Source organism: Miscanthus floridulus, chromosome 12, assembly GCF_019320115.1.
Source record: "Miscanthus floridulus cultivar M001 chromosome 12, ASM1932011v1, whole genome shotgun sequence".
Taxonomy (NCBI): domain Eukaryota; kingdom Viridiplantae; phylum Streptophyta; class Magnoliopsida; order Poales; family Poaceae; genus Miscanthus; species Miscanthus floridulus.
Genome location: NC_089591.1, coordinates 35,018,087 through 35,044,684, shown reverse-complemented (window position 1 = coordinate 35,044,684; position 26,598 = coordinate 35,018,087). Strand labels below are relative to the sequence as shown.

Genomic DNA, 26,598 nt, shown 5'->3' with positions numbered 1-26,598 from the left:
GGGAACAAAATGCATTACACATAAGGCATGATTTATTATTTACAATACCTTTGCTTTTTTGGTTTTTTTGGACGAGGTGGTGGAAGCTCTTGTTCTAATTCAGCTTGAGTAGCAGTACAACTCTTCTCTATATGTCCAAACTGAAAGCACCTTTTGCATTGATATGGGCCTCTTTTTCCTGCTTCTCCACTAGCCTTGATTCTTTTCTTCCTTGGTCTACCAGCAGGCCGTTCTAGCTTTGGAGGAATCATTTTAAACCCAGGGTCAAAATTTGGCCATTGTGTCTTGTCACCCATTGGAGTGATCACAAATTGATAAGCTGTAATTTCTTTGCACTTATAGTGGGATCCTCCTTTACAACATCTTTCACCTTTTCAGATACCCAAGCTATGGAAGCCTCTCGACCCTTCATCTTGCTTGTACTGGAACAAGTGTGGACATCCAATCCTGAGAGTTTGATCACCATGAATGTGTTGCCACCTATGTTACACGGATACATCCCTAAAGTCGCGTATCGCATATGCGATACATATCCGATACGCCCAGGATACGTATCCTCGGAGCTAGTTGCACTGATACGGATACGCGTATCGGTATCAGAAGGATACGGATACGCGGATACGGCAATTTCCTAAGAAACCCGATACGCGGATACGTTTTACTATTTTTTTAATAAATAGATAACAATGCATATGAAATTGCAAAATAGATGTTCAAGTTCAACATAGAGACATTTAAGGTCTATTACACTCAGAATAACATGATAGCAAGTTCTAATATAGGAAATTAATAAAAGGTCTATTACACTCGTAGCAAACTAGCAATATAGTACTATAGTAGGATAGGATAACATTAAGCCATCAACATCAAGCTTCTTCCTCGGCTTCCTCATTATCCTCCACACTTTGAACATCAAGATCACCCAATCCAAATGATACAGCCTACAACTCCGGCTCATCAATGGAGAGGTCAACAACTTCCAGAAGACCTACACCACTAAGGGAATCAAAAGAATCTCCTCCAACATCCCACATCCTTGTCTCTCCTGTCTTGTATGCATCAGTTCTTCTTGACAAATGCCTCAGATTTGAGTGCACAAAGACCAAATCTTTAGCCCGCTCAGGAGTTAAGGCATTTCTCTTGACACTATGGATGAAGCTATACGTGCTCCAATTTCTTTCACAGCAAGAAGAGGAGGCCGGTTGGCTCAGCAATTTTATGGCCAAACTCATCAATAGAGGGACAGATTGTCCATGATTTGTCCACCAAGTCATTGGGGAAACAGCCCATCTATCATATATAGAATCAGAATCATTGAATTCTTCTGAACAACTAGAAAACCTTGAGTATTCTTCCTTTACTTGAGCCAACTCTTGCGGTATGTGAAAGAACTTCTTGAAACAAGTCATCCTCATTTGTGATACCTCCTTACCCTTGTGGGGGGGTAGTCGGCCAGCACCTTCTTCAAGCCACTTTGTTGCTGTAAAATCTGCATTTGGCAATTTAGCATTACAATTTAGAACATGAGCAACTGAGCTGAATTCTAAACTGTATAGTGTATAGTGTTACCTTGGATTGAGTGAATGAGCCAAACAATGCAGTGGATTATTGCCTTTTGTCCACCTAGCAATCAATATATCATGAATAACAGAGTAGAGGTCTGACTCCTCATTTGGTTCCTTCCCTTCATACAGATATATCTCTTTCTTCACTTTCTCAATCATTGAATCCCACATCTCATAGATTAAGTGAAGACACGGGGTGTCGGTGTCCACAAAGCGTATCATATCATAGATAGGAGTAGTGATCCTAAGAATGTAATCTACATTGCCCCACCAGACATCACTTAGTATTTTTTCCTTTACATGTTGGGCAGTTGAAGCATCCTCTTTGTAGATGCTCCATTTGTCACTAATCACCATGTGTTGGAGAGCTACTTTTACCTCAACAAACCGTTTTAGCATACACACAACCGATGCAAATCTTGTTTCAGCAATAGAAAGCAACTTCAAATGGCTGAACTCATTGAACATGGAAAGACGCATGCCATGATTCATTATGAAATTCTTGATCATAGTAGCCTCAACTTTAACATCGTGTATAAATTCTAGTTGTCCCCAAACATGCATATCCTCATCAGTAGGTGTCCTTGGTAGTTTGGGTTCACATATATTTTTCATAGCAAGGTTGAGAGTATGCACTACACAAGGTGTCCAAAATATGTGATCATATTCAGCTTCAATTAAAAGGCCAGCACCTTTGCAGTTTGCAGCATTATCTGTGATGACTTGTACCACATTTTGTCGCCCTACTTCATCAATAATAGACCTCAACTTCTCAACAATATATTCTTTTTACTTGTATTCTCCTTCACAATTGTCAGCCCTCAAAAACATTGGAGCTTTCTCAGAAACAACAATGAAGTTGATGATTGGCCTCCTCTGAGGATCTGACCAACCATCACTGCAGATTGTGACCCCTTTCTCTAGCCATGTGCTCTTTGTACTCTCCAATAGATGCTCTATGTGCCTTCTTTCTTGCTTCACGAGTGATTCCCTAGCCCTGTTATACCCAGGGATTGTGTAACCTTGCAAATTGCGGCTGCAAGCAAATGCAAAAGCTTCTCTAAAATATGGGTTTCTCAGAAAGTTGAAAGATACCCCTCCAGAATACATTGCTCTAACAATTAAAGCATCCAAGTGCTTGCGGTCTTGCAATGCCCAAGATTTTTCCAATATAGAAGCAGGTCCTCTCTTGTTCTTCTTGTTGTGACCTACAGGCAAAGCAACGGTGCGTGTCTTTGCTCTTTCCACCAGCTCCTTGCACCTTTCCACTTCCCTCCTCATCTCACTCAGCATTTCATATGAAACCTTCGGACATTTGATAATCCCCTTCCCTGATTTCTGCAGCAAATGAGCTTCAACTCTAGTGTAGCTGCTGCTTTTTTCCAATGGACAATAGTTGCATCTCCAAAGAGCATTTCCTCCACCAGCTTTAGGCCTCTCTAGAATGGTGACATGATCCCACAGCGGAGCCTTGATATCAGTTGTTTCTCTGAACCCAGATCCCACACTAGCACTAGCAGTAACACTAGCACTAGCTACACTACTCAAATTTGGAGATGCCATACTGGACAATGAACATTGGACAAAATAAAAAAGGCTCTAATCAGTCATCAGGAAAGGGGTAATGGCCTTTGGCCTAATGGGGCAGGGCTCACTGCCTCACTGGCTCAGCCGCTCAGCTCTAAATTGGATTGGGGAGGAAGAGGAAGTGAGCTAGTGAGGAACTCACCTAACAAGGGGGCTCCTTGTCGCCGACGAGGGCGGAGGCTGGTTGCCCACTCGGACCATCTTCTCTTGGCACGCGCTCGTCGGGGCGTACTCGTCCTGGAGTGCCGGTGAGGCCTTGCGGGTCCTGGAGCGCCGGCGAGGCGTCAGTGGCCCCAGGATCAGCACGCGACGGGGGCGAGCTGGAGACGGCGCCCCACGAACGTGCTCGCGTCCATCCTCAAGCCGTGCGTGGTGGAAGGGGACGGGCTCTGCGGGGGCTAGCTGCACGGGCTGGCGGTGAGGGCGGAGGCTGGTCGCCGGTGAGGTCAGAGGCGGACTGGCGGCTGTGTGAGCCGGAGGCAGAGGCGGCTGCGCGTGGGAGAGACTGGGAGGCGGAGGCAGAGGCGGGCAGGCGGCTGCGCGTGGGGAGGCGGCTGTCTGCGTGAGGCCGAGGCAGAGGAGGCAACGGTGACCTATTGGGCCGGCTGGGCCGTATCGGCTGGGCCGAGATGTATCCAATCGTCAGTTTCCGGCCCAACTAACCTGGGGTACGCGGATACGCCACGGATACATATCCGGGCCGTATCCCAGGCGTATCCATATCGGATACGTATCCGATACGGGATACGGCCCTTCCCTGGCGTGTCCGTGCTTCTGAGGTTCTCAAGTGTTCCTTCCAGTAGATTTCTGTTTGATCAGTTTATATTTGTGCTCCTGTCATCATTGCAACTGTATAAAATGGTGACACCTGCTACTGTCTTACCATATTTTGAGCAGTTTAAAGATGTGGCCTGTATTCAGGCAATAAAGAATGTAATCTGTTGAGCTACATGGCAATATATTGATCGCTTATCCATACCTATCACTCTGACAATTGACAAATATATGCTAACCTATGTTAGATGAAAATATATATGATTATCCTCTATATGTATGAATGCTTATAGAACTTAGTTTTTTTATTCAGTAACACTGACAAAAAAAAATCCAGTCACTTATTGTGCAAATATCTGGTATGACATTGTGCGGCTCAACTTATTTATCTTCTTTTAGATGTGGACTTCAATAATTATCTTTTGGCATGCCATTATGATTTCTTGAAGGCTGTATTGGTGTATTTTTTTATCTTATGATTTATGATGAAGGACTAATTTGATGAAGCTTCGTTCTGATTATAAAGATGAATTTGTCAAAAAGCATGGTGTCAAATTGGGCCTAATGTCTTGCTTTGTCAAGGTACTTGCCAGTCTGTGTTGCAAAGTTTTTGCACCGAACATTTATATGGCTGGCTAATTCTATTTATTTTGGCAGGCTGCTGTTTCTGCACTTGAAAACCAACCAATTGTTAATGCTGTCATTGATGGTGATGATATCATATACAGAGACTATGTAGACGTCAGTGTTGCTGTTGGCACTTCCAAGGTACCATATTGCTTACATGCTACTCTGGTGACTGCTGTCTCATATTCTTTCTTGTACCTAGAAAAGCCAAAATGGCCTATAGTTTGGGATGGAGGGAATATTTACTATGTATATCACTAATTGGAATCTTTTTCAGGGCCTTGTGGTTCCTGTTATCCGGGATGCTGATACCATGAACTTTGCTGACATTGAGAAAGGGATAAAGAACCTTGCAAAGAAGGCAACTGAGGGGGCGCTCTCAATTGATGACATGGCAGGAGGAACATTTACCATCTCCAATGGTGGTGTCTATGGAAGCCTCATCAGCACACCTATCATCAACCCCCCACAGGTAGCTGCTGCGCTTTTATCAGTTGCGACTTGCGACACATTTGTAGCATGCGGATGTTTATTGATCTGAAATGTGATACGTGTGAAATGCAGTCGGCAATTCTGGGGATGCATTCCATTGTGCAACGCCCTGTGGTTGTGAATGGTGACATCCTCGCGAGGCCAATGATGTACCTCGCGCTGACATACGACCACAGGCTGATCGACGGCAGAGAGGCTGTCTTCTTCCTGCGGCGCATCAAGGATGTGGTCGAGGACCCCAGGAGGTTGCTGCTTGACATATAAATTCATGCACCAGCGCTGCCCTGCCAGACTGTTTTGTGCTTATCTGGAAATAATACCATGCAAATTTTTGACTGATGAAAAAGAATTACTTACTCAGAAAGACGAAATCTGAGCTGAGGATACTGTGAGGTTTTTCTCTATATAATCGTAGAAGAGAGCAGCAAACTCAACTCAATGTGAGGTCATGTTTAATTTTCGGGATGTTCCATTTCGGGATGCAGTTCCCAGTCATTTTTATTTACCATGCAAGAGCAATAGAGGCTGCTGCATTTTTGTTTGTTGGTTCACAATTTCGCCTCCAGCTAGCCAGTTTGGAATAAAAGGAGTCTGGGTTGTATTACATGTGACGTTAAAACGGTGCTCCAATCGCTCGCTCTGTTGAATGGTCTCGACGTTTGCTTTTTTTTACTCTTGCTGTCACGTTTCCTGTGGTTAAACTCGTCCATCTAGGGCCTGTTTGGGATGGAGTAAAACAAAAGGAAAAGTGGATGCATCCAATCTGTTGAATGGGTTAGTCTTATTTTGTTTGGTTTAAGGAATGAAATAGATTGATGTATCGTCAGTCGTTCTACTAAATTTAAAGAATGGACTCATCAGAATGATTTGATTTCTCCAACCACACACGCTATTAGAGAATTGTGGTTCCGAATTGAGGAATGAGTTTGGTCAAGAGGAAAGGAAAATTGTTTGAAAGGGAGTAATGACTAATGAGTCTCTGAGTCTGTTCTAGAACAAAGGAAAGCTCTCCGTCACCAAACAGAGGAAGTCAAACATCCGTTGTGAGCTCTGGTTTTCTCGTATGCCCAAGGCAAAGACCGTCAGGAAGAAGAGGCAATTAGCTAGCTTAGACCACCCACACCGTGTAGTTTTTACCGATGCTTGGAACCACATTTTGGCTTCTAGCCTCGAGGCAGCCCATTGTGTGATGCGATGCTGAAATTTTTTTGCCTGGCATGGAGGCTTTGACTTTACTCGATGCTGAGAACATAAAAAACTATAGTTGCACATGCGCAGAGAGGGAAGGGGCTTAATCAAACTGACTGCATCTGTCCCTGATTCCTTGTTTGTTTATTTGTTTAGTGGGTCCTACGCGATGCTTAGACATTGTGGCTCTCTCATGAATCGATACTCACTGACATGCTTACCGACATGCCGATGCTCACCGTTGTGGGTAGTCTTAGATTGCCAACCCATCGCACCACTTGCTTGTTTATGGGGGCGGGCCGGCGGGGGGGCTTTTTTAAGCTTGAGAAGATAGCGATCTGAGACAAGCGTGAGTACCAGTGGACAATATAAATCACAGGACTGACTGTGGGCTCTATGTTTAGGGGCCATGGTCAAATTAAATTAATTATGGTCAGTTAGATATAGTAGATGATATTTACAATTCATGTTTCAAAGTTCCTATTCAACCTTCAAAAAAAAATTAAACCCTTGAAAAAAAAGTTCGTTTTCAATCCCTGTGATCCAAACCATTTCTATGTATTTTTATGTAATTTTTAATCCTCTTTCTTCATACTCAATTCCTGTGTTCTCTACCGTTTCTTTGTTTTTCAATCCTTTGTCCTAGAGCCTATTTGGAGCAGATGAATGGAAAAAAAACACAAGAGTATGATGAATGAGAAAAGATTAAGGAATATCCGAATATGATGTGGGTACATTATGCCAGTATCAAAACATTTAGGACATGTTTGATAGAGGAATGGGAAAGTATAGAAACGTGATGAGGGTACAATATCAAAATGTTGGATTGAAAAATAGAGGAACGCGAGTAAACATAATAATGCAAAGAAGGTATGAGAATTCCAATCCAGAAATCAAAAAGCGTGCATTAGATCAAAAAAAGTCAGTGCTTAATACACGATTGATTATGTTCATTTTTAGCACAAATATTGAGGCAAAGCATCCGGCTTCGGGTCCATGGTCAAACAAACCGCTATTTGGACTGCTAAAACTTGAGCGTTTCCTGACTTCCTCGTGTTTCCTCCACACATTTCCATCCCGTCCACCCAGCTCCAGGATCCAACCATGGTGGCCATGACGACACTCTCCTTCTTCTTTCTCTCACTAGCGACGACCATCTTTCTTCTCCTCCTGCACAGTCTCATCAAGAACAAGAAGCGCCACGGTCGCCTCCCACCGAGCCCGCCGTCCCTGCCCGTCATCGGCCACCTGCACCTTTTGAAGAAGCCGCTCCACCGGACGCTGTCTGCTCTCGCGGCGCAGCACGGCCCGGTTCTCCTCCTCCGATTCGGCTCCCGCCGCGTGGTCCACGTCGCCGACCCCGCCGTCGCCGAGGAGTGTTTGACCACCCACGACGTCACCTTCGCCAACCGCCCGCTACCTCTCCAACGACTACACCACGCTGGGTTCCTCAAGCTACGGGCCCAACTGGCGCAACCACCGCCGCATCGCCACCATCGACGTCTTCTCCTCACACCGCGTCCTCCGCTACGCGGATGTCCGCGCCAGCGAGGTCCGTGACATGGCGCGCCGGCTCTTCAAGGCCGCCGCCGCCGCCGCCGGGGCCGACGCCTCCAGGCCCGTGCGCTGCGACGTGAAGGCGCGCGCGTTCGAGCTGGCGCTGAACACCGTGGCGAGGGCAGTCGCTGGGAAGCGTTACTACGGCGACGGCGCGGCGGCAGCGTCGTCGGAGGCCGAGCGGTTCCGTACCATGGTCCGCGAGTACTTCGCGATGCACGGGGCATCCAACCTGCAGGACTTCGTGCCGGTGCTCGCGCTGGTGGATATCCGCGGCCTGAACAAGCACGCGATAACGCTGTCCAAGGCGCGGAACGAGTGGGCGCAGCGGCTTATCGACGAGCACCGGGCGGCCGCCGCGGCGGGGAGGGAGCTGGGGAAGACGATGGTCGGCGACTTGCAGGCATCAGCCATCTGACCCTGAGGCGCACAGCGATAAGGTCATCAGAGCGCTCTGCTTGCTGAGTTTATTCTGTTATGCAAATCGTACTGCAACTTGCAAGAATTAGAGACAGTGGTACAATCAGTTTCACATATTGCAAGAGTATAGTGGAAGAAACTGAGTAATCTCAACTACTGAACATAGCAAACAACTAAACTGCAGTGGATTTCACAGGTCGTAGGATTTACGGAATTACTGGGTGCGTAGGCTGATTGTTGATTTGTTTAGTAGTGGTAGTATCATGGCCAGATTATTGGGATGGACGTAGGCATGTGCTTAAGAGTTTAGAATCATGGCCAAATCTTTGGGGTGGAGATATGACCTTAGGACACTCCCAATGCAGAAATCACTATAGTTTCTATGAGCATTAATTGTACTGCCACCTAAGCATTTTGCTGATGTGGCAAGGTAGTTATTGAAGAGAGAGAACAAAAATCATAGAAACCGGGTCTAAGTTAGAAACCATGTCTATACGAGAACCAAGACACGAAGGGATGTGATTGGTAGCGAATGGAGAGAGAGTGTATGTGATTGGATAAAAAGTTATTCTATAGAAACTATCCATTGGAACCATAGTTTCTATACATAGTGTCTATGAAAATTAATAGGTATAGAAACTATACGTAGTTTCTAGCATTGGGACTGCCCTTATTTACTCTATTGTTTAGTGAATTCCCCTAAAAAACCCGGAAGGGCTAGCGTCCGGATGTCCGGACGAACGGCGCGTCCAGATGCAGCTCTCGAACGTTATCTCGCAGCGCATCCCACCACCCGAGTCCACGTCCTATCCAGCGCCCGCGTTCCACCTGAGTCTGCATCCCATCCAGCGCCCGCGTCCCCGCACCTAGACGTCGCATCACGCCCCCGCACCCATCCCGCGCCCCAACAGGCCATCTTGTGCCCCAGCAGCCCATCCCACACCCGCGCCATTCCCAGGCCCCATGTTGGTGCCATCACCTGCCCTACCTGCGGATGCACGTCGTGGAGGCGTCTGTTGGCCACAAGTGCCCTCACGGTGACTCACGACGACGCTCCCCAGCACCAGCAGGCAGCTATCTGTCAGCCACTGGCGTCATTGAAATATGTGCTCTCCTAGATCTACTTTTAAAACATTGATATGAAACACTTGCAACATATGTTTGAAACAGATAAAACACTTGAAATATACACTTGAAACATGTGTATGGGCATAGCAATATACGTAACATCGAGATCTACTTTTGCAACATCCAGAAACACTTGCAACATGAGTCTGAAACATCACTTGAAACACGCTTGTCGGTGTTTTGTAGACCGACTAGTGAATTTATACAAATGTCACGCTGCTCCAGGAAGACGATGGTAGCATCCAAAAGACACAAGAAGTTATACTAGTTGAAGCCGGAGCCCTACATCCAGTCTCAGAGATGATCGAGTGTGTGTTCCTCACTTGAATGCTCTGAAGTTCTTACAATGGGGGTGCAAGAATGGTGGAAGAGATAGGAGAGCTAGAGCTAGGAGATAGGCTGTCTGAATGAGAGCATTGAGAGTCCGATCCTCTGGAAGTGTGTCCTGGCTGCCCTTATATAGAGTTCGGGGCCAGGTCACATACAAAGAAGAAGGTTCTCCCGACGAGAGGTCGTGAGCCTAAGGGAGGGAGCCTAGCTAACTTGGCTTGCAAGTAACGCCGTTTCTTTGTACACGTCCGGACGTGGTTGTCATCAAGGTCTTGTGCCCATGTCGCGACATGGTGTGGCGTGGTGCTACTATGCTGATTGTGGCAGCGCTGTAGGCACGGTGGTGTTTTGCCAGCCGTCCTGTGTGACGTGGTCTCACCGTGGCCTTTGTCATCGCCTCCTGATCTCTGGGGGGCGTCGTACAAGAGTTGGTAGCCGCCTCCAAGTCGTTGGTCATCTTGTTGCTTGTGGAGCCAGTGGCCACGATCCCGAGCTCCAGGGTCGTGGCCTTCGTTGGCTTGGTTGGCCTCCATCCAGTAGTGGGCAGAGTCATGCGTCTGTCTTATCGGGCTATGTTTGGAAGGTGGGTTGTCGTACTGGTCGTCATCGCTCGGTGGTGTTGTCTTGTCTACGCTGCGTGGCACGTGGATGGGTCTAACCAAGCTGAGGGGACTGCTGTCCCCTCGGTCCTTGCGGGGTCAGTGCAGCGTACGTGCTCTTGTCAGAGCAGGCATGCTTGGCGTGGCTCGATCTCTCCCCACCCCTCCCAGAGGTTGGGATGGAGGAGAGGTCGTGAGGAGTTATGCAGCACGCGGTGAAGGCTGAGGGAAGAGATCATGGCCAACCCTTGTTTTAGTGTTTGGCTCAGGTCCGCTTAGCTTAGCTAGGTCTTGGTCGTTTGGGCTTATACTAGCTGGCGTCCCATGGGCCATTCGAGCGGCTAACTAATCGGTGTCTTGAGATACCCGCAGTATCATAACTATTGGTATTTATTAACGCACATAGAATAATCCACAAGCGCATGGATACCGATGTAGCACTTCACCGAAAAGTATTCTAGAATATCAAACTCAAGAAAACATGTGTGAGAAATAACTAAGTCTAACTTAACACGGAGTAGTAACAAGACTTAAGATAACAGGAGAGTAGGGGAGATCACTAAGGTCTTCTAATTCTAACTTTGGTAAGCTATGTCTTCTATTATTCAATTCTAGGGATATTACTAAGGAAAACATAGACAAAGTATGTTTCCTATATTTCCTATAGTAACAAGGTCCTGCTCGGCCTACAAACAGGAGGTGGACTATAAAGGATTCAACGAGGCTATAAGAGTCAGCCTAGCGAGCTGCCACTGATCCAGAAGGTAGGGTACATCCACGAGTAACCGAGTCTATGTACCACGCTTACACTACGAATACTACTTTAACCTAGGAGCAACAAGGATTAAAGTACTCAAAAAGAGTTGCAAACCTGAAGAACAATATGAACAAGATGCTTACATGAATTAGAAGTTGATTACCAGAGAAATCTCAAAAGCAAGCCCAAGAAGAACTAGATTCCACCAGGGTTTAAGCCGTAGAGAGAGCACCGATAGGCCGACACTTCCTCCAAACTCTTTTCTTACACTCTATCTCTCTATTTCTAATACAAGACTAGACCTAACTTAGAAGACTAATCTTCTCTTGATTGCTAGCTCTGATCCTAATAAAGAGGATATAAATCGTGGCTCTGGTTTCTTGGGTTTCAGGATCTGCCTAGAGGAGGGGGTACAAGCAAGTATATATAGAGGCCTTCAAGCATCCTGGATCCTCGAATCAAACTGACTTAAAAGAACGGCGTAGATATGATCCTTAAGGCGGTGGAGAACCGACGTAGCAGGGAAGAGCTGACATGTGGGGCCCACTAGCCGGCCGGCCTGTAGGTGAGGCCGGCTAGCCCCACATGTCATCCTCACATGCTGGGTCACAGTGGTTTGCCTTCTGGAGTCTTCTAGAGTCTTTCCATGTAGGTACCATCATGGATTAACGTTATTTCCTTTGACGAATAGGTCCTCCTTAGCGGTTTTCTGATAAAATCCTGCTGAAAACACAGATGCAGCAAAACTCATGGAAAGTTTAAACCCCTAAGTCTATGTTGGTGATCCATTTTAGTTATTTATGCAAGATATATTGATGGTTTAAGATTGGTGTTAACTACAGCCAACAAACTCCCCCACACTCAGGCTTTTACTCGTCCTCAATAAAAGGATGGATTACTTAAGACATAACCTTGGGACAAGACATCAACATAAAACTATTCCTAGTCATGCATGCTTTGTAGGATTCAAAGTGTCTACCCTGAAACTTTGGGCGGTTGAAGAACAGAACAACTTGAAACAGATCACCATCTTCCTTCAGCCAAGTCAAACAAAACATAGCTTACCTTCTCCTTTTTGTGGTACTCTCAAATCACTCAATATATATGGTATTTTTGGATCCTTACCAAGGCATTGATGTTTTTGCCTTCTTTCTACCTACTTCTATAAAGCTTATATGGAGCTCGGGTAGGAATGAACATGAGAACATACTTGCATTGCATATATTGTAAAGTCAAAACAAGGATCCAAGGAGAAAAATGTCATACTCTTAGATCAAGATGACAATGTGTGTGGATGTATATATATGGTGGCTAACCTAATTCTACTATGCTTCTTGAAACACATCTCTCTTATTAAAACTTTGAATTTTTTGCGAGAAAACATGGGCTATCTTATTCATCTTTCTTTTTTTCAGACGGGCATATGAGTATCTATTGTTTTAAATATCTCAGACACTTGTCTATTTTTTTCAATATTTTTCTCTTCTTTTATGAATAACCCTTGCATAGCCCATGCCTCTTTTTCTGCAATTGAAACTTTTTCAAGAGAGATATTTACAAGAACTTGGAGCATTCATCCTATCAAACATATTTTTGTGCCTATTCCCAATGTAGGAGTAAAGCATTTTTGAGTGGATGGAAAACATGCTTTTGCGTACTCCCAGTGTAGGAGCAAAAGATATATGTGGAGTGTACGTGATCTTGATCTTGAGAGCATGATAAGTTTCTCAACAAGGGTCACAAGGTTTGACCAAACTCAACACAATGACAAATAGTATATGTAGAAGGTTTTCCTAATCTATCATATCATGTATGGCTTTGGTAGGACATTGCTTTTACCACAAAGAAGAGGTGCAACTATTTTTTAGAGTTTTGAAATAAAATTCTCCAATGACAAGACATCAACAATAAAATTCTCATTATTCTATTGTATCTCATTCCACAACAACTTAAGTAACATGGGATCCCTAATAATAAGTTCCCAACAGTGGCAAGACTTTCAGGAAAAGCATTATGTGAATCTATCCTTCAAGTTATGACTAAAATAATCTTTCCTTCATGTTTTTAAAGTTGTTTTTTCAAAGGATTTTCAATTCGGTTCGAAACAGAAAGCAAAACATGTGAAAATAGAACATACGGGACTCAAACCTGACCGTGGACGAAGCGTGAGGCGAGACGGAGTTGGGCTAGGCCGGCAGGCCCATAGTCTTGACCGGGCGGCCTGTCATGGAGCCTAGATCGGTCCAACTTTGGCGAGCGTGGTATTTGGTCCATTGCTTTCTGAATTTCATGATTTTTGTGATCGGATCTCGTTTTGTTGTCGCAGTGTGCTTCCCCCACACTTGTTTCCTATTTACCTTTATGCACAACATGTGGAGACACACATATACAACAGAAATAGAGAGCAGGTAGTAGCAACAAGATTCCATTGATAAGGCACTTTATTACACAATCCAACCTAAGCACAAACTTTCAACTAGCTAGCACAAACTTTAACCAACCTAACAATTGAGCTAAGCAAATGACCTAAATAATCGACCTAAACGTGCCTTATCGATTAACAACCTAAATCTTAATTCTTAAACTTGTCCTAATTGACAACATAGCGGCTTAAGATAGTAAGCTCATATTCTAGGTTCCTACGATAGAGGTGCTCTTTATCGATCCTATGCTATAGAGCATGGGCATACTGGGTGAGGGTTTTGATCTTGTCATTCAGCACAGCAACGGTCATTTGTTTACGCTTTTTATCATTATCTAGGGAAGAGGGTAGCGCCCACTTCTTCTCCTTCGGTGGCACAATCTTGACTTGCTTAGGAGCAGCATCAACACCATTAATGGTCAAGCGAGGCGTGTGAAAGCTCTAATTTGGTTTTCGTGAATTGATGAAACCCTAAGTGCTAACCTAGTTTATCAAAGTGATTATGAGATAGGTAGCACTACTCCAAGTGGTGAAGCAAATGAAGATCATGACATGATGATGGTGATGCCATGGTGATGATCAAGTGCTTGGACTTGGAAAAGAAGAAAGAGAAAAACAAAAAGCTCAAGGCAAAGGTGAAATTGATAGGAGCTTTTTGGTTTAAGTGATCGAGACACTTAGCGAGTGTGATCACATTTAGGATCGATAGCCGTACTATTAAGAGGGGTGAAACTCGTATCGAATTGCGGTTATCAAAGTGCCACTCGATGCTCTAACTCATTGCATATGCATTTAGGATCTAGTGGAGTGTTAACACCCTTTAGAATGATTGTGAAAATATGCTAACACACATGCATGAAGTGTTACACTTGGTGGTTGGCACATTTGATCGAGGGTGGTGAAGTTCAGGGTCAAAAGGAGAAGTTTCGTATTGACCGGACTCTGCCTTGGGCAGTGACCGGACTCTGACCCTGCATCCGGTTAGTGGTGCACACTGAAGGCCGCCCTCGGTCCTTTGACCGGACGCTGAGAAGAAATTGGACCGAACGCACTGGGGGTGCGTCCGGTCAAGTGATGATGTACGCTAATGAAAGCATCTGAACATGCCAGTAAGGACCGGACTCTGGTCCGTGTCCGGTCATGAAAAACCAGCTTTGGTGCCTTACTGGAAATGACCGGACTCCAGTGATGGAGCGTCCGGTCACTCTGAGCAATGCATCCAATCACAACTTAAGTGTACTGATGACCGTTGAGATCGGCCAATCAACATTTGAAGCCGAGGACACATGGTGTAAATCTGAGGACCAGGCACTGGGGTCCTGCGTCCGATCAACAAGACCGGCGTGTCCGGTCAGCCCGTGTTTCACTGGACAGAGGAGCCAACAGCTCTTTTTGTGGGGGCTCTCTATTTAAGCCCCATGGCCGGCTCAAGCTCACTCTCTTGGCCATTTGCATTGACATAGCAACCTTGTGAGCTTAGCCAAAGCCCTCCCACTCATCTCCATCATTGATTCATCATCTTTGTGAGATTGGGAGTGAATCCAAGTGCATTGCTTGAGTGTTTGCATCTAGAGGCACTTGGTGTTCGTGTTTTGCTGTGGGATTTTCTTGTTACTCTTGGTGGTTGCCGTCACCTAGATGGCTTAGAGCAGCAAGGATCATCGAGCGGAGGTTGGTGATTGTCTCTGGCTCCGATCATGGTGATTGTGAGGGGTTCTTGACCTTTCCCGGCGGAGAGCCAAAAGGTACTCTAGTAAATTGCTCGTGGCTTGTGTGATCCTCATCTTGTGTTGGTTGTGCGGTACCCTATTGAGGGTTTGACGTGTGATGCCAATTAGCATGTGAACCTCCAAGTGAGTGAATCGCCACAACAAGGACTAGCTTGTCGGCAAGCAAGTGAACCTCGGTAAAAAAATCATTGTGTCATCATTTGATTCCGAGGTGATTGGTCTTCATTCTTGTGATTGATTGGTTCATTCCTCGACTCAGCGATATAACCATCTTGCTCTCTCTCTTTACATTACCACAAACTAGTTGTCAAGCTCTTTAGTGTAGCTAGTCATGAGAGCTTGTTAGTTTGGTTAGTGTGGCTCTTTATTAGCCTTTGAGAGCACACTAACTTAGTGTAGTGACATAGTCATTGTGTGGATAGAAACTATAGAAACTAGAATTATGGTAGGTGGCTTGTATTTTTAGTAGGCTAGCACAACACTCGCTTTGCCTCATATTTGTCTAACCGGTTTGCTAAGTGTTGTTGTAGAAATTTTTAATAGGCTATTCACCCCCTCTAGTCATTAGGACCTTTCAAGTGGTATCGGAGTCGTGGTCACCGTGATTTGAGGCTTAACAACCTTCGGTGTCAAAATGGCTCAAATCAACAACACCAAGAAGCCACCCTAATTTGATGGCTCCAACTATCCCTATTGGAAGGCTAAGATGACAATATATATCAAGTCAATTAATAGGAAGGTTTGAAAGGTGGTGGAGACCAAGATTGAGATTGATGATGAAGAGGCTCCCACCGCCGCCAAAGAGATGCTACTCCAAAATAATGACATTGCTCTTAGTGCCATCCATGATGCTTTGGATGAGAGAACATTTGAGCAAATCAAGAACATTGAGAGAGCTCATAAGGCATGGAAGAAGTTGGAGGAATCATTTGAGGGCACTCAAGCCGTGAAGGGTGCAAAGGCATATATTCTCAAGGAGAAGTTTGCAAGCTTCAAGATGAAGGAGGATGAGAGTGTGCTGGAGATATTCCATAGGCTTCAAGTGCTTATCAATGATCTCAAAGCACTTGGAGAAGAGGTGAAGGACAAGGACTTCTCCTATAAGTTATTGAGATGCTTACCCTCAAGATTTGGCACATTGGTCACTATTCTAGTGAGGAGTGGTTTGGACACCATGACACCAAACCAAGTGTTGGGAGATATAATGACCGATGATACATATAGAGATGATGATGAGAAGGAAGAAAAGAAGGAGAAGAAAGATGAGAAGAAGAAGAGTATGGCATTCAAGGCCACATCATCTAAGGGCAAGGCAAAGCAAGAATCATCAAGTGAAGATGAAGACTTGAGCTTTGATGAGATGGATGATGAGAAGATGGCTCTCTTTGTTAAGAGATTTGGCAAGTTCATGATGAAGAAGGGCTACCATGCTAGAAGAAAGAAGTCTTCATCCAAGAACAAGGAAGAGTTAAGAAGGTGCTTCAATTGCAGAAGCAAAGATCATCTTGTGGCTCAATGCCCATATAATAGTGACAATGATGATGACAAGAAGAACAAGAAGAAGGACAAGAAAGAAAAGAAAGAGAATAAGGACAAGACGACCTTAAAGAAGAAGAAGAAGAAGGGTGGTTCATATGTGGTCACTTGGGATAGTGATGCTTCCTCAAGTGATGATGATGATAGTGATGATGATAAGACCACCAAGAAGAAGGCACTTGCAAGCATTACTATCAATGAGAAGTCTTCTCTCTTCGACACTCCATCATGCTTCATGGCTAAAGCCACCAAGGTACAAATTTATGATGATGGAAGTGATGAGGAACATGATAATGAAAATGAAAATAAAAGTGATAGTGATGATGATGAACCAACTAAGGATGAACTACTTGACATGCTAGATGATGCTAAAGAACACTTTGACATTAAGAGAAGGGAATGCAAAAGCTTGCGTAAGGAACTAAAAGCCCTTAAGCAAGCCTTTGATGAGCTCAATGCATCTCATGAGAGGCTAGAGGAAGCCCATGAGAAGCTTGACAAGGCTCACAAGAAGCTTGAAAAAGATCATTCCTCTTTGTTTGATGAGCAAAATAAGAAGAAGCATGTTGAGACATGTATTGTAGGCTTAACTTGTGACTTAATTGCTGATTCATTCTATAAGCCTATCATTGTTGCTCCCACTAACCCTTCTTGTAGCACTTCTACTTCCACCTCATCTAGTAGTAATGGTTTCACATATGATGCCTCACTAATGGTTGAGAATGAGACCCTTAAGAAGGAGGTCAATGATCTCACTCACACCTTGGCTAAGGCCTATAGTGGTGAGGACCTCTTGCTTATGTGCTTGGGTAGCCAAAGAGCTTCTCTCTACAAAGGGGGATTGGGCTATACCCCCAAGAAAGGCAAGGCGGCATTTGCTCCTCACAAGACTAGTTTTATGAAGAACAATGATCGGTTTTGCACTAGTTGCAAGCAAGTTGGTCATAAAGAGCATGAGTGCAAGAACAAGAGCAAAAATGCTAATGCATCCTCAATTAAGATTAATTCTTTCTATGTGCTTACTAAAGGTACAAATAGTGTAAAGGCTAAGTTCATTGGTGGACCATGGATGGACTCAAAGAAGAAAGCCATTTGGGTACCAAAGAGCTTAGTGACTAACCTTCAAGGACCTAAGCAAGTTTGGGTACCTAAAAAGAATTGATCTTCTTTTGTAGGTCAATTACAAAGCTGGAGGAAGGCATTGGGTTCTTGATAGTAGGTGCATTCAACACATGATCGGTGATGCAAGAATGTTCAACTCAGTCAATATCAATGGCAATGATGGTTATGATAGTATCACATTTGGTGACAATGGCAAAGGTAAGGTCAAAGGGCTTGGTAAGATTGCAATATCCAATGACATGAGCATTTTCAATGTGTTGTTTGTTGAGAGATTGAACTTCAATTTGCTATCCGTGGCTTAATTGTGTGATCTTAGATTCAAATGCATATTTGGGGTAGATGTAGAAATCATAAGTGTAGATGGATCTAACTTGATCTTCAAATGCTTTAGATATGAGAATCTATACTTGGTTGATTTCAATGCTAGTGAAGCTCAATTATCTACATGTTTGTTCACAAAGTCTAACATGGGTTGGTTATGGCATAGAAGGCTTGGTCATGTTGGAATGAAACAATTGAATAGATTGGTTAAGCATGACTTGGTTAGAGGCTTAAAAGATATTGTGTTTGAGAAGGATAAGCTTTGTAGCTCTTGTTAAGTCGGCAAACAAGTTGGAAACACCCATCCTAAGAAAAGCATGATGAGCACTAGTAAAACATTTGAGTTATTGCACATGAATTTATTTGGGCCAACACAATACACTAGCATCGGTGGAAACAAATATGGCTGTGATAGTGGATGATTATACTAGATACACTTGGGTATTCTTCCTAGTGGACAAAAGTGATGTGTTTGCAATATTCAAATCATTTGTCAAGGGCATTCACAATGAGTTTGAAACAACCATCGTGAGAGTTAGAAGTGACAATGGTAGTGAGTTTAAGAACACTAGAATTGATGAGTTGTGTGATGAATTTAGAATTAGACATCAATTCTCAACCAAGTATACTCCACAATCAAATGGCCTTGTTAAGAGTAAGAATAGAACACTCATTGATATGGCAAGGTCTATGCTCAGTGAGTACAATGTGAGTCAATCTTTTTGGGCCAAAGCTATCAACACGGCTTGCTATTGTAGCAACCATCTCTATTGTCACCCATTGAAAGAGAAGACACCATATTAGCTCTTGAATGGTACAAAGCCCAACATTGCATATTTTTGGGTCTTTGGTTGCAAATGTTATATCTTGAAGAAAGACACTAGATTGGGCAAATTGGATAAGAAATGTGATGAAGGATTCCTACTTGGATACTCAACTACTAGCAAAGCATATAGAGTTTGGAATTTAGATAGTGGTACTCTTGAAGAAGTTCATAATGTTGAATTTGATGAAACCAAGGGTTCCCAAGATGAGAATGAGAACTTGTAAGATGTTAGAGGCATTTAACTTTCAAATGCCATGAAGAACATGGATGTTGGTGATTTGAGGCCTTGGCAAGTGAATGATGATGAAGATGATCAAGTGCAAGTGCTCTCTAACTCAAATGTGCAAGATGATACAAATCAAGCAAGTACAAATGGCTCTCATGATAATAAACAAAATCAAGTGGCTAGTACATAATCTCAACCTAATGATCAAGCAAGTGCAAGCGATCAAGTTTCAATACTTCGACCAACCAATATTGCAAGGGATCATCCATTGGACACTATCATTGGTGATCTTTCAAGAGGTGTGCAAACTAGATCAAGATTGGCTTCATTTTATGAGCATTTCTCATTTGTGTCATCCATTGAACTAAAGAAGATAGATGAAGCATTGAAGGATGTTGATTGGGTGAATGCTATGCATGAAGAATTGAATAACTTCACAAGAAATCAAGTATGAGAATTAGTAGAGAGACCAAAGGGACACAATGTGATTGGAACCAAATGGGTCTTTAGAAACAAGCAAGATCAAGATGGGATAGTAGTAAGGAACAAAGAAAGATTGGTAGCACAAGGCTATACACAAATTGAAGGTCTTGACTTTGGAGAAACATATGCCTCAGTTGCTAGATTGGAAGCAATTAGAATCTTGCTAGCCTATGCTTATGCCCACAACATCAAACTCTATCAAATGGATGTCAAGAGTGCATTTCTCAATGGTTACATAAATGAAGAAATATATGTTTAGCAACCTCCCAGTTTTGAAGATGACAAGAAGCCCGACCATGTGTACAAGTTGAAGAAGGCATTGTATGGCTTGAAGCAAGCACCTAGAGCATGGTATGAGAGATTGAGGGACTTCCTACTCTCTAAAGGGTTCATGATGGGCAAGGTTGACACCACTATTTTCACCCAGAAGATTGGCAAAGACTTATTTGTGTTGCAAATCTATGTTGATGACATTATATTTGGATCAACCAATCAAGATTTTTGTGAAGAGTTTGGAAAGATGATGGCTAATGAGTTTGAAATATCTATGATTGGGGAGCTTAGTTACTTCCTTCATCTTCAAATCAAGCAATTGAAGAATGGTACATTTGTGAATCAAGGCAAGTATATCAAAGACATGCTCAAGAAGTTTGGCATGAGTGATAGCAAAGCCATTAGTACACCAATGGGAACAAATGGCAACTTGGATAGTGATGCAAGTGATAATATGGTGGATAAAAAATTGTATTGGTCTATGATTGGAAGCCTACTCTATGTGATCGCATCAAGGACGGATGTCATGTTTAGTGTATGCATGTGTGCAAGATTTCAAGCCACACCATGAGAAAGTCATTTGAAGGCTACAAAGAGAATATTGAGGTACTTGAAGCATACACAAAATATTGGTTTGTGGTATCCCAAAGGAGCAAAGTTTGAGCTAGTTGGTTACTCCGACTTGGATTATGCGGGATGCAAGGTTGAAAGGAAAAGCACCTCGGGCACATGTCAATTGTTGGGAAGATCACTTGTCTCATAGTCATTAAAGAAGCAAAATAGTGTTGCATTATCAACCGCCGAAGCTGAATACATATCCGCCGGTAGTTGTTGTGCACAAATACTTTGAATGAAGGCCACTTTGAGTGACTTTGGAATCAAGTTCAAGAGAGTGCCATTGCTATGTGACAATGAGAGTGCAATCAAGTTAACCAACAATCCGGTTCAACATGCAAGAACAAAGCACATTGATGTCCGCCACCATTTCATAAGAGATCACCAACAAAAAGGGGACATTTGCATTGAGAGTGTAGGCACCGAAGATAAACTTGCCGATATATTCACCAAGCCATTGGATGAGAAAAGGTTTTGCAAGCTAAGGAATGAGTTGAACATATTGGATTTCTCAAATATGTGTTGATGCACCCCCACTATATGACATGCCTCTCCTTTGAGCAATCCAAGGTAAAAGTTGATTGGCATGGCATGCATCCTTGCTAAGGACATGTTTAGTGCATCTAGTCATCTTTCACATTTAATAGGCTCATTCATGAAAATCAAATTATTTTGATGTTTGTATGGTACCACTATTGCTTCTATGCTTAATTTGGTCTAGTGGTAGCATATGACATGTTTGTGGGCTTGTAAACCTAGTGTTTGATCTAGAAAATAAGCTATAAGTGTTTAACTCAACATGGTACAAGATAACCCTTATTTGGAGGTGTGAAGAAGCTTGTCCTTGGATCAAACCGAGTTAAATATCTTTGGAAAGCATTCTAGATTGAACCAAATTTGGGAAAATGATCCTCACCCCATTGATTGACATTAATAATCTCAACCTATCTACATTTTGAACCTTTGTGGTCATTGATGACAAAGGGGGATAAATAGTGTACAAAGATAGTGAAAAGATAACAAAGGGGTACAAAGATAGTGAAAAGATAACAAAGGGTGAGAAATTGACATAGGGGGAGAGATATGACAAAGAATGAGGATCAATTAAAATTTTAAGCACACAAGTAGGGGGAGCAAGCTCATAAACTTGGTGGATGCATTTGAATGTGCATTTCATATGTTTGCTTGCATGGCACAAGTTTTAAATTTCAATATCCATGCTTGTGTGGTGTATGCTAGTTGTAGGTTTGAATGATGAAATGAAAAACTAGCATGCATAGGTTAAGTAACTAGACTCATGCTCACATTATGAAAACTAGACCCTTACTTCTAATGTTGATCTCACAGGGTATTCTATTTTTTTTGTGTATGTCTAGTTACTAATGGTGCTAAGGATGGTATATTGGTGCACTCCGATTGGTATCATGCTTCAAAGGTCCATCTCTTATACCTTAGCATCATTTGGTAGACATTGTCTCCTATATTTCCTATCTAAGCATATGTGCAAGCTACAATCCAAACTCTTAGCACATATGTAGGGGGAGCAATTGCTACCATTTGGGATTCATGAAACTTATCCATATCCATTTACACATGGTAAATATGCTTGGGCAAGCAACATGGATTCAATTAAAGTTCAATTCATATCTTTGTGTAAGGGTTGTCATCAATTACCAAAAGGGGGGAGATTGAAAGCTCTAATTTGGTTTTGGTGAATTGATGAAACCCTAAGTGCTAACCTAGCTTATCAAAGTGATTATGAGATATGTAACACTACTCCAAGTGATGAAGCAAATGAAGATCATGACATGATGATGGTGATGCCATGGTGATGATCAAGTGCTTGGACTTGAAAAAGAAGAAAGAGAAAAACAAAAAGCTCAAGGCAAAGGTGAAATTGATAGGAGTTTTTGGTTGAGGTGATCGAGACACTTAGTGAGTGTGATCACATTTAGGATCGATAGCCGTACTATTAAGAGGGGTGAAACTCATATCGAAATGCGGTTATCAAAGTGCCACTAGATGCTCTAACTCATTCCATATGCATTTAGGATCTAGTGGAGTACTAACACCCTTGAAAATGATTGTAAAAATATGCTAACACACATGTACGAAGTGTTACACTAGGTGGTTGGCACATTAGATCAAGGGTGGTGAAGTTTGGGGTCAAAAAGGGAAGTTTTGTATTGACCGGACTCTGCCTTGGGCAGTGGCCGGACTCTAACCCTGCATCTGGTTAGTGGTGCGCAGTGAAGGCCACCCTCGGTCCTTTGACCGAACGCTGAGAAGAAATTGGTCCAGACACGCTGGGGGTGTGTCCAGTCAAGTGATGACATACACTGACAAAAACATCTAAACATGCCCGTAAGGACCAGACTCTGGTCCACGTTCGGTCACCTATGATTGGACGCGTTTGGTCGTGAAAAACCGGCTCTGGTGCCTTACTGGAAACGTCCAGACTCTAGTGATGGAGTGTCCAGTCACTTTGAGCAATGCGTCCGGTCACAACTTAAGTGCACTGATGACTGTTGAGATCGGGCGATCAGCATTTGAAGCCGGGGACACGTGGCAAAAATCTGAGGACCAGACGCTGGGGTCCTGCGTCCGGTCAACCTGACCGGTGTGTTCGGTTAGCTCGTGTTTCACTGGACATAGGATCCAACGGCTCTTTTCATGGGGGCTCTCTATTTAAGCCCCACAGCCAGCTCAAGCTCACTCCCTTGGCCATTTGCATTGACATAGCAACCTTGTGAGCTTAGCCAAAGCCCTCCCACTCATCTCCATCATTGATTCATTATCTTTGTGAGATTGGGAGTGAATCCAAGTGCATTGCTTGAGTGTTTGCATCTAGAGGCACTTGGTGTTCGTGTTTTGCTATGGAATTCTCTTGTTACTCTTGGTGGTTGCCGCCACCTAGATAGCTTGGAGCAGTGAGGATCGTCGAGTGGAGGTTGGTGATTGTCTCTGGCTCTGATCGTGGTGATTGTAAGGGGTTCTTGACCTTTCCCCAGTGGAGAGCCAAAAGGTACTCTAGTAAATTGCTCATGGCTTGTGTGATCCTCATCTTGTGTTGGTTGTGCGGCACCCTATTGAGGGTTTGGCGTGTGATGCCAATTAGCGCGTGAACCTCCAAGTGAGTGAATCGCCACAATGAGGACTAGCTTGCCAGCAAGCAAGTGAACCTCGATAAAAAATCATTATGTCATCATTTGATTCCAAGGTGATTGGTATTCATTCTTGTGATTGATTAGTTCATTCCTTGACTCGGCAGTATAACCATCTTGCTCTCTCTCTTTACATTACCGCAAACTAGTTGTCAAGCTCTTTAGTGTAGCTAGTCGTGAGAGCTTGTTAGTTTGGTTAGTGTGGCTACTTAGTTAGCCTTTGAGAGCACACTAACTTAGTGTAGTGACATAGTCATTGTGTGGATAGAAGCTATAGAAACTAGAATTATGGTAGGTGGCTTGTAATTTTAGTAGGCTAGTGCAACACTCGCTTCGCCTCATATTTGTCTAACTGGTTTGCTAAGTGTTGTTGTAGAAATTTTTAATAGGCTATTCACCCCCTCTAGCCATTAGGACCTTTTAGCGTGGCTGACTTATATTTAGCGCATGTGATGTCTCCAAACTTGTTGGTCTTCACCCCAGTCAGCGTCTCATTCACCCTTGGAGGAAGGAGGTTGATCTCCTTTGGGACGTTAATCGGCTTCGGCACATTGGGTTGACGTGGCTTGTCTTGAAGAAGTAGACATGGCGGCGGTAGATGGATGATGGATGGCTTGGGTGAAGTAGAACTGGTTGGAGGGAACGGGTGCCATCTCTTATGGCGGGATGATGCTCAGAGCTAGAGCGTTGGGCTTCTTGTTTAGATTAACTCCGTAGGGGACGATCTCTCTATCGGCCATTGGAACTTTAGAGGAGGAGAGCTTGGGTGCTGCTGGAGATGGAAGGCTTTGTTGGAATGGCTATGGAGGCGGGCAGGGACTTGTTTATATAGGGGGAAAACTTGCAGTAGGGGTCAAGATCTATCCATTAGGGGTCTAGTAACAAGGAAAAACCGAATGGCTCAGAAAATTGGATATTCTTGAGAGAATACTCTGGAAGGTTCGTGATCCAATCGAGCGGGGGTGAGGAGACGGACAGGTGGGCTGGCCAGCCTGTAGGTGGGGCCAGCTGGCCCCACATGTCACACCTCACGGAGATTTTTTGCACAACGGTTTCTATTGTTTATCTAATCTCGAAAAATATATTTCCGCGTTACTTATCGTAAGGTGGAGGGCAGAGATGAAATTCTATGGTAAAATAATAAAATCTATTTCATCCAAATCCTCATATGGTTTTTTAGGTTCTAGAAAGATCTTGAGATGGTGACCATTTATCTTGAATAATGTCTCTTCATCATTTTGAAGTGTTACCACTCCATGTGACGAGGTGCTTATAACCTTGAATGGTCCTTCCCATTTGCTCTGAAGTTTTTCATGCCCAAATAATTTTACCCTGGAATTAAGAAGTAATACCTTATCTCCTGGGGTAAATTCCTTCTTCTTGATCCTCTTATCGTGCCATCTCTTTGTTCTCTTCTTGTATATCTTGGCATTGTGGTATGCTTTTTCACGCCATTCATCGAGCTCAGAGAGTTGCATTTTCCTCCTGGTTCCTACAGCTTCCAAGTCCATGTTCTATCGTTTGATGGCCCAGTGAGCCTTGAATTCTAGCTCAATAGGTAGATGATAGGTCTTCCGTAGACAAGTTGGTATGGTGACATCCCAAGTGGTGTTTTATAGGATGTTCTGTAAGCCCATAGTGCACCGGGTAGTCTATCCTTCTATGCAGTCCCCATCTCGTTGACCGTCTTTTGTAGAATATTCTTGATTTGTTTGTTCGATGTTTCTGCTTGGCCACTTGTCTGAGGGTGATATGGAGTAGCAATGTTGTGATGGATCCCATGTTTCATCAAGTACTTGCAGAAGTTCTTGGCAATGAAGTGAGTGCCTCCATCACTAATCACCATTCTTAGAACTCCGAAATGTGGAACTATTATTTCTTCAAACATCTTCTTGGAATTCTTAGCATCAACAGCTCTATATGGCATGGCTTCAACCCTCTTGGAGACATAGTCAACTGCCACCAAGATGTACTCATAATTCTTTGACTTTGGAAATGGTCCCATGTAATCGATTCCCTAGACATCAAAGAGTTCGATCTAGAAGTTGTTGGTGAATGGCAAGGCATCTCTTGAATTGATGTTTCCATGCTTCTGATATGATCCACACCTCCAAACGAAGTCCCTCGCATCTTCATACATGGTTGGCCAAAAGAATCCACTTTGCCAGATCTTTGAATGGGTGCGGTATGCACCATAATGTCCTCCATATGGTGATAAGTGGCATCGTTCGATGATCTTGATGCCTTCTTCTACTGGTACACACCTCCTGAGTAGGCCATCAGAGTAGACTCCGAAGAGGTACGACTCATCCCATATGTGGAGATGACTTTCGTAGATGAGTTTCCATTTTGTTCTCCCCTGGTGGTACATAACCTACAACCATAAAGTTGACAAGATTTGCGCACCAGGGGTTGGATTTTGTGATCTTGAAGAGCATGTAGTCCCATAGAGAATCATTGATGGGTAGTTCCTATGGATTTTCAAACTATATTCTAGACAAGTGATCGGCAACAGAATTTTCTCCTCCCTTTTTATCTTTTATTTCTAAGTTAAATTCTTGAAGTAACAAAATCCATCCTATAAACCATGGCATAGCATCTTTCTTAGTGAGCAGGTATTTCAAAGAAGTATGATCAGTGAAAACAATCACCTTAGCTCCTACTAAATAAGATCTAAACTTGTCTATAGCAAAAACAACAGCCAGGAGTTCTTTTTCAGTTGTTGCATAATTAAGTTGAGGTCCTATCAGAGTTTTGCTAGCATAAGCAATTGCATGATGCTTCTTATCTTTTGTTTGTCCCAAAATTGTCCCCATAGCATAATCACTTGCATCACACATAATTTCAAAAGGTAGC

At 43.5% G+C, this 26,598-nt stretch overlaps 1 protein-coding gene and 2 pseudogenes across 1 annotated transcript; 2 read left to right on the top strand and 1 right to left on the bottom strand.

Annotated features, from left to right (window-relative positions):
• Nucleotides 1–866: 866 nt before the first annotated feature.
• Nucleotides 867–3,128, bottom strand: LOC136495697 (putative transcriptional regulator tpeD; annotated as a pseudogene).
• A 61-nt stretch (nt 3,129–3,189) lies between these two features.
• Nucleotides 3,190–5,617, top strand: LOC136495696 (dihydrolipoyllysine-residue succinyltransferase component of 2-oxoglutarate dehydrogenase complex 1, mitochondrial-like). The gene is made up of 4 exons (XM_066491556.1): nt 3,190–3,273; nt 4,584–4,694; nt 4,831–5,025; nt 5,118–5,617. Exons 1-4 carry the CDS (start codon nt 3,190–3,192, stop codon nt 5,307–5,309), a joined length of 582 nt encoding a protein of 193 aa, XP_066347653.1. The 3' UTR covers nt 5,310–5,617.
• A 1,690-nt stretch (nt 5,618–7,307) lies between these two features.
• LOC136498584 (cytochrome P450 81Q32-like) overlaps nt 7,308–26,598 on the top strand; it is a 40,662-nt pseudogene continuing 21,371 nt past the window's right edge.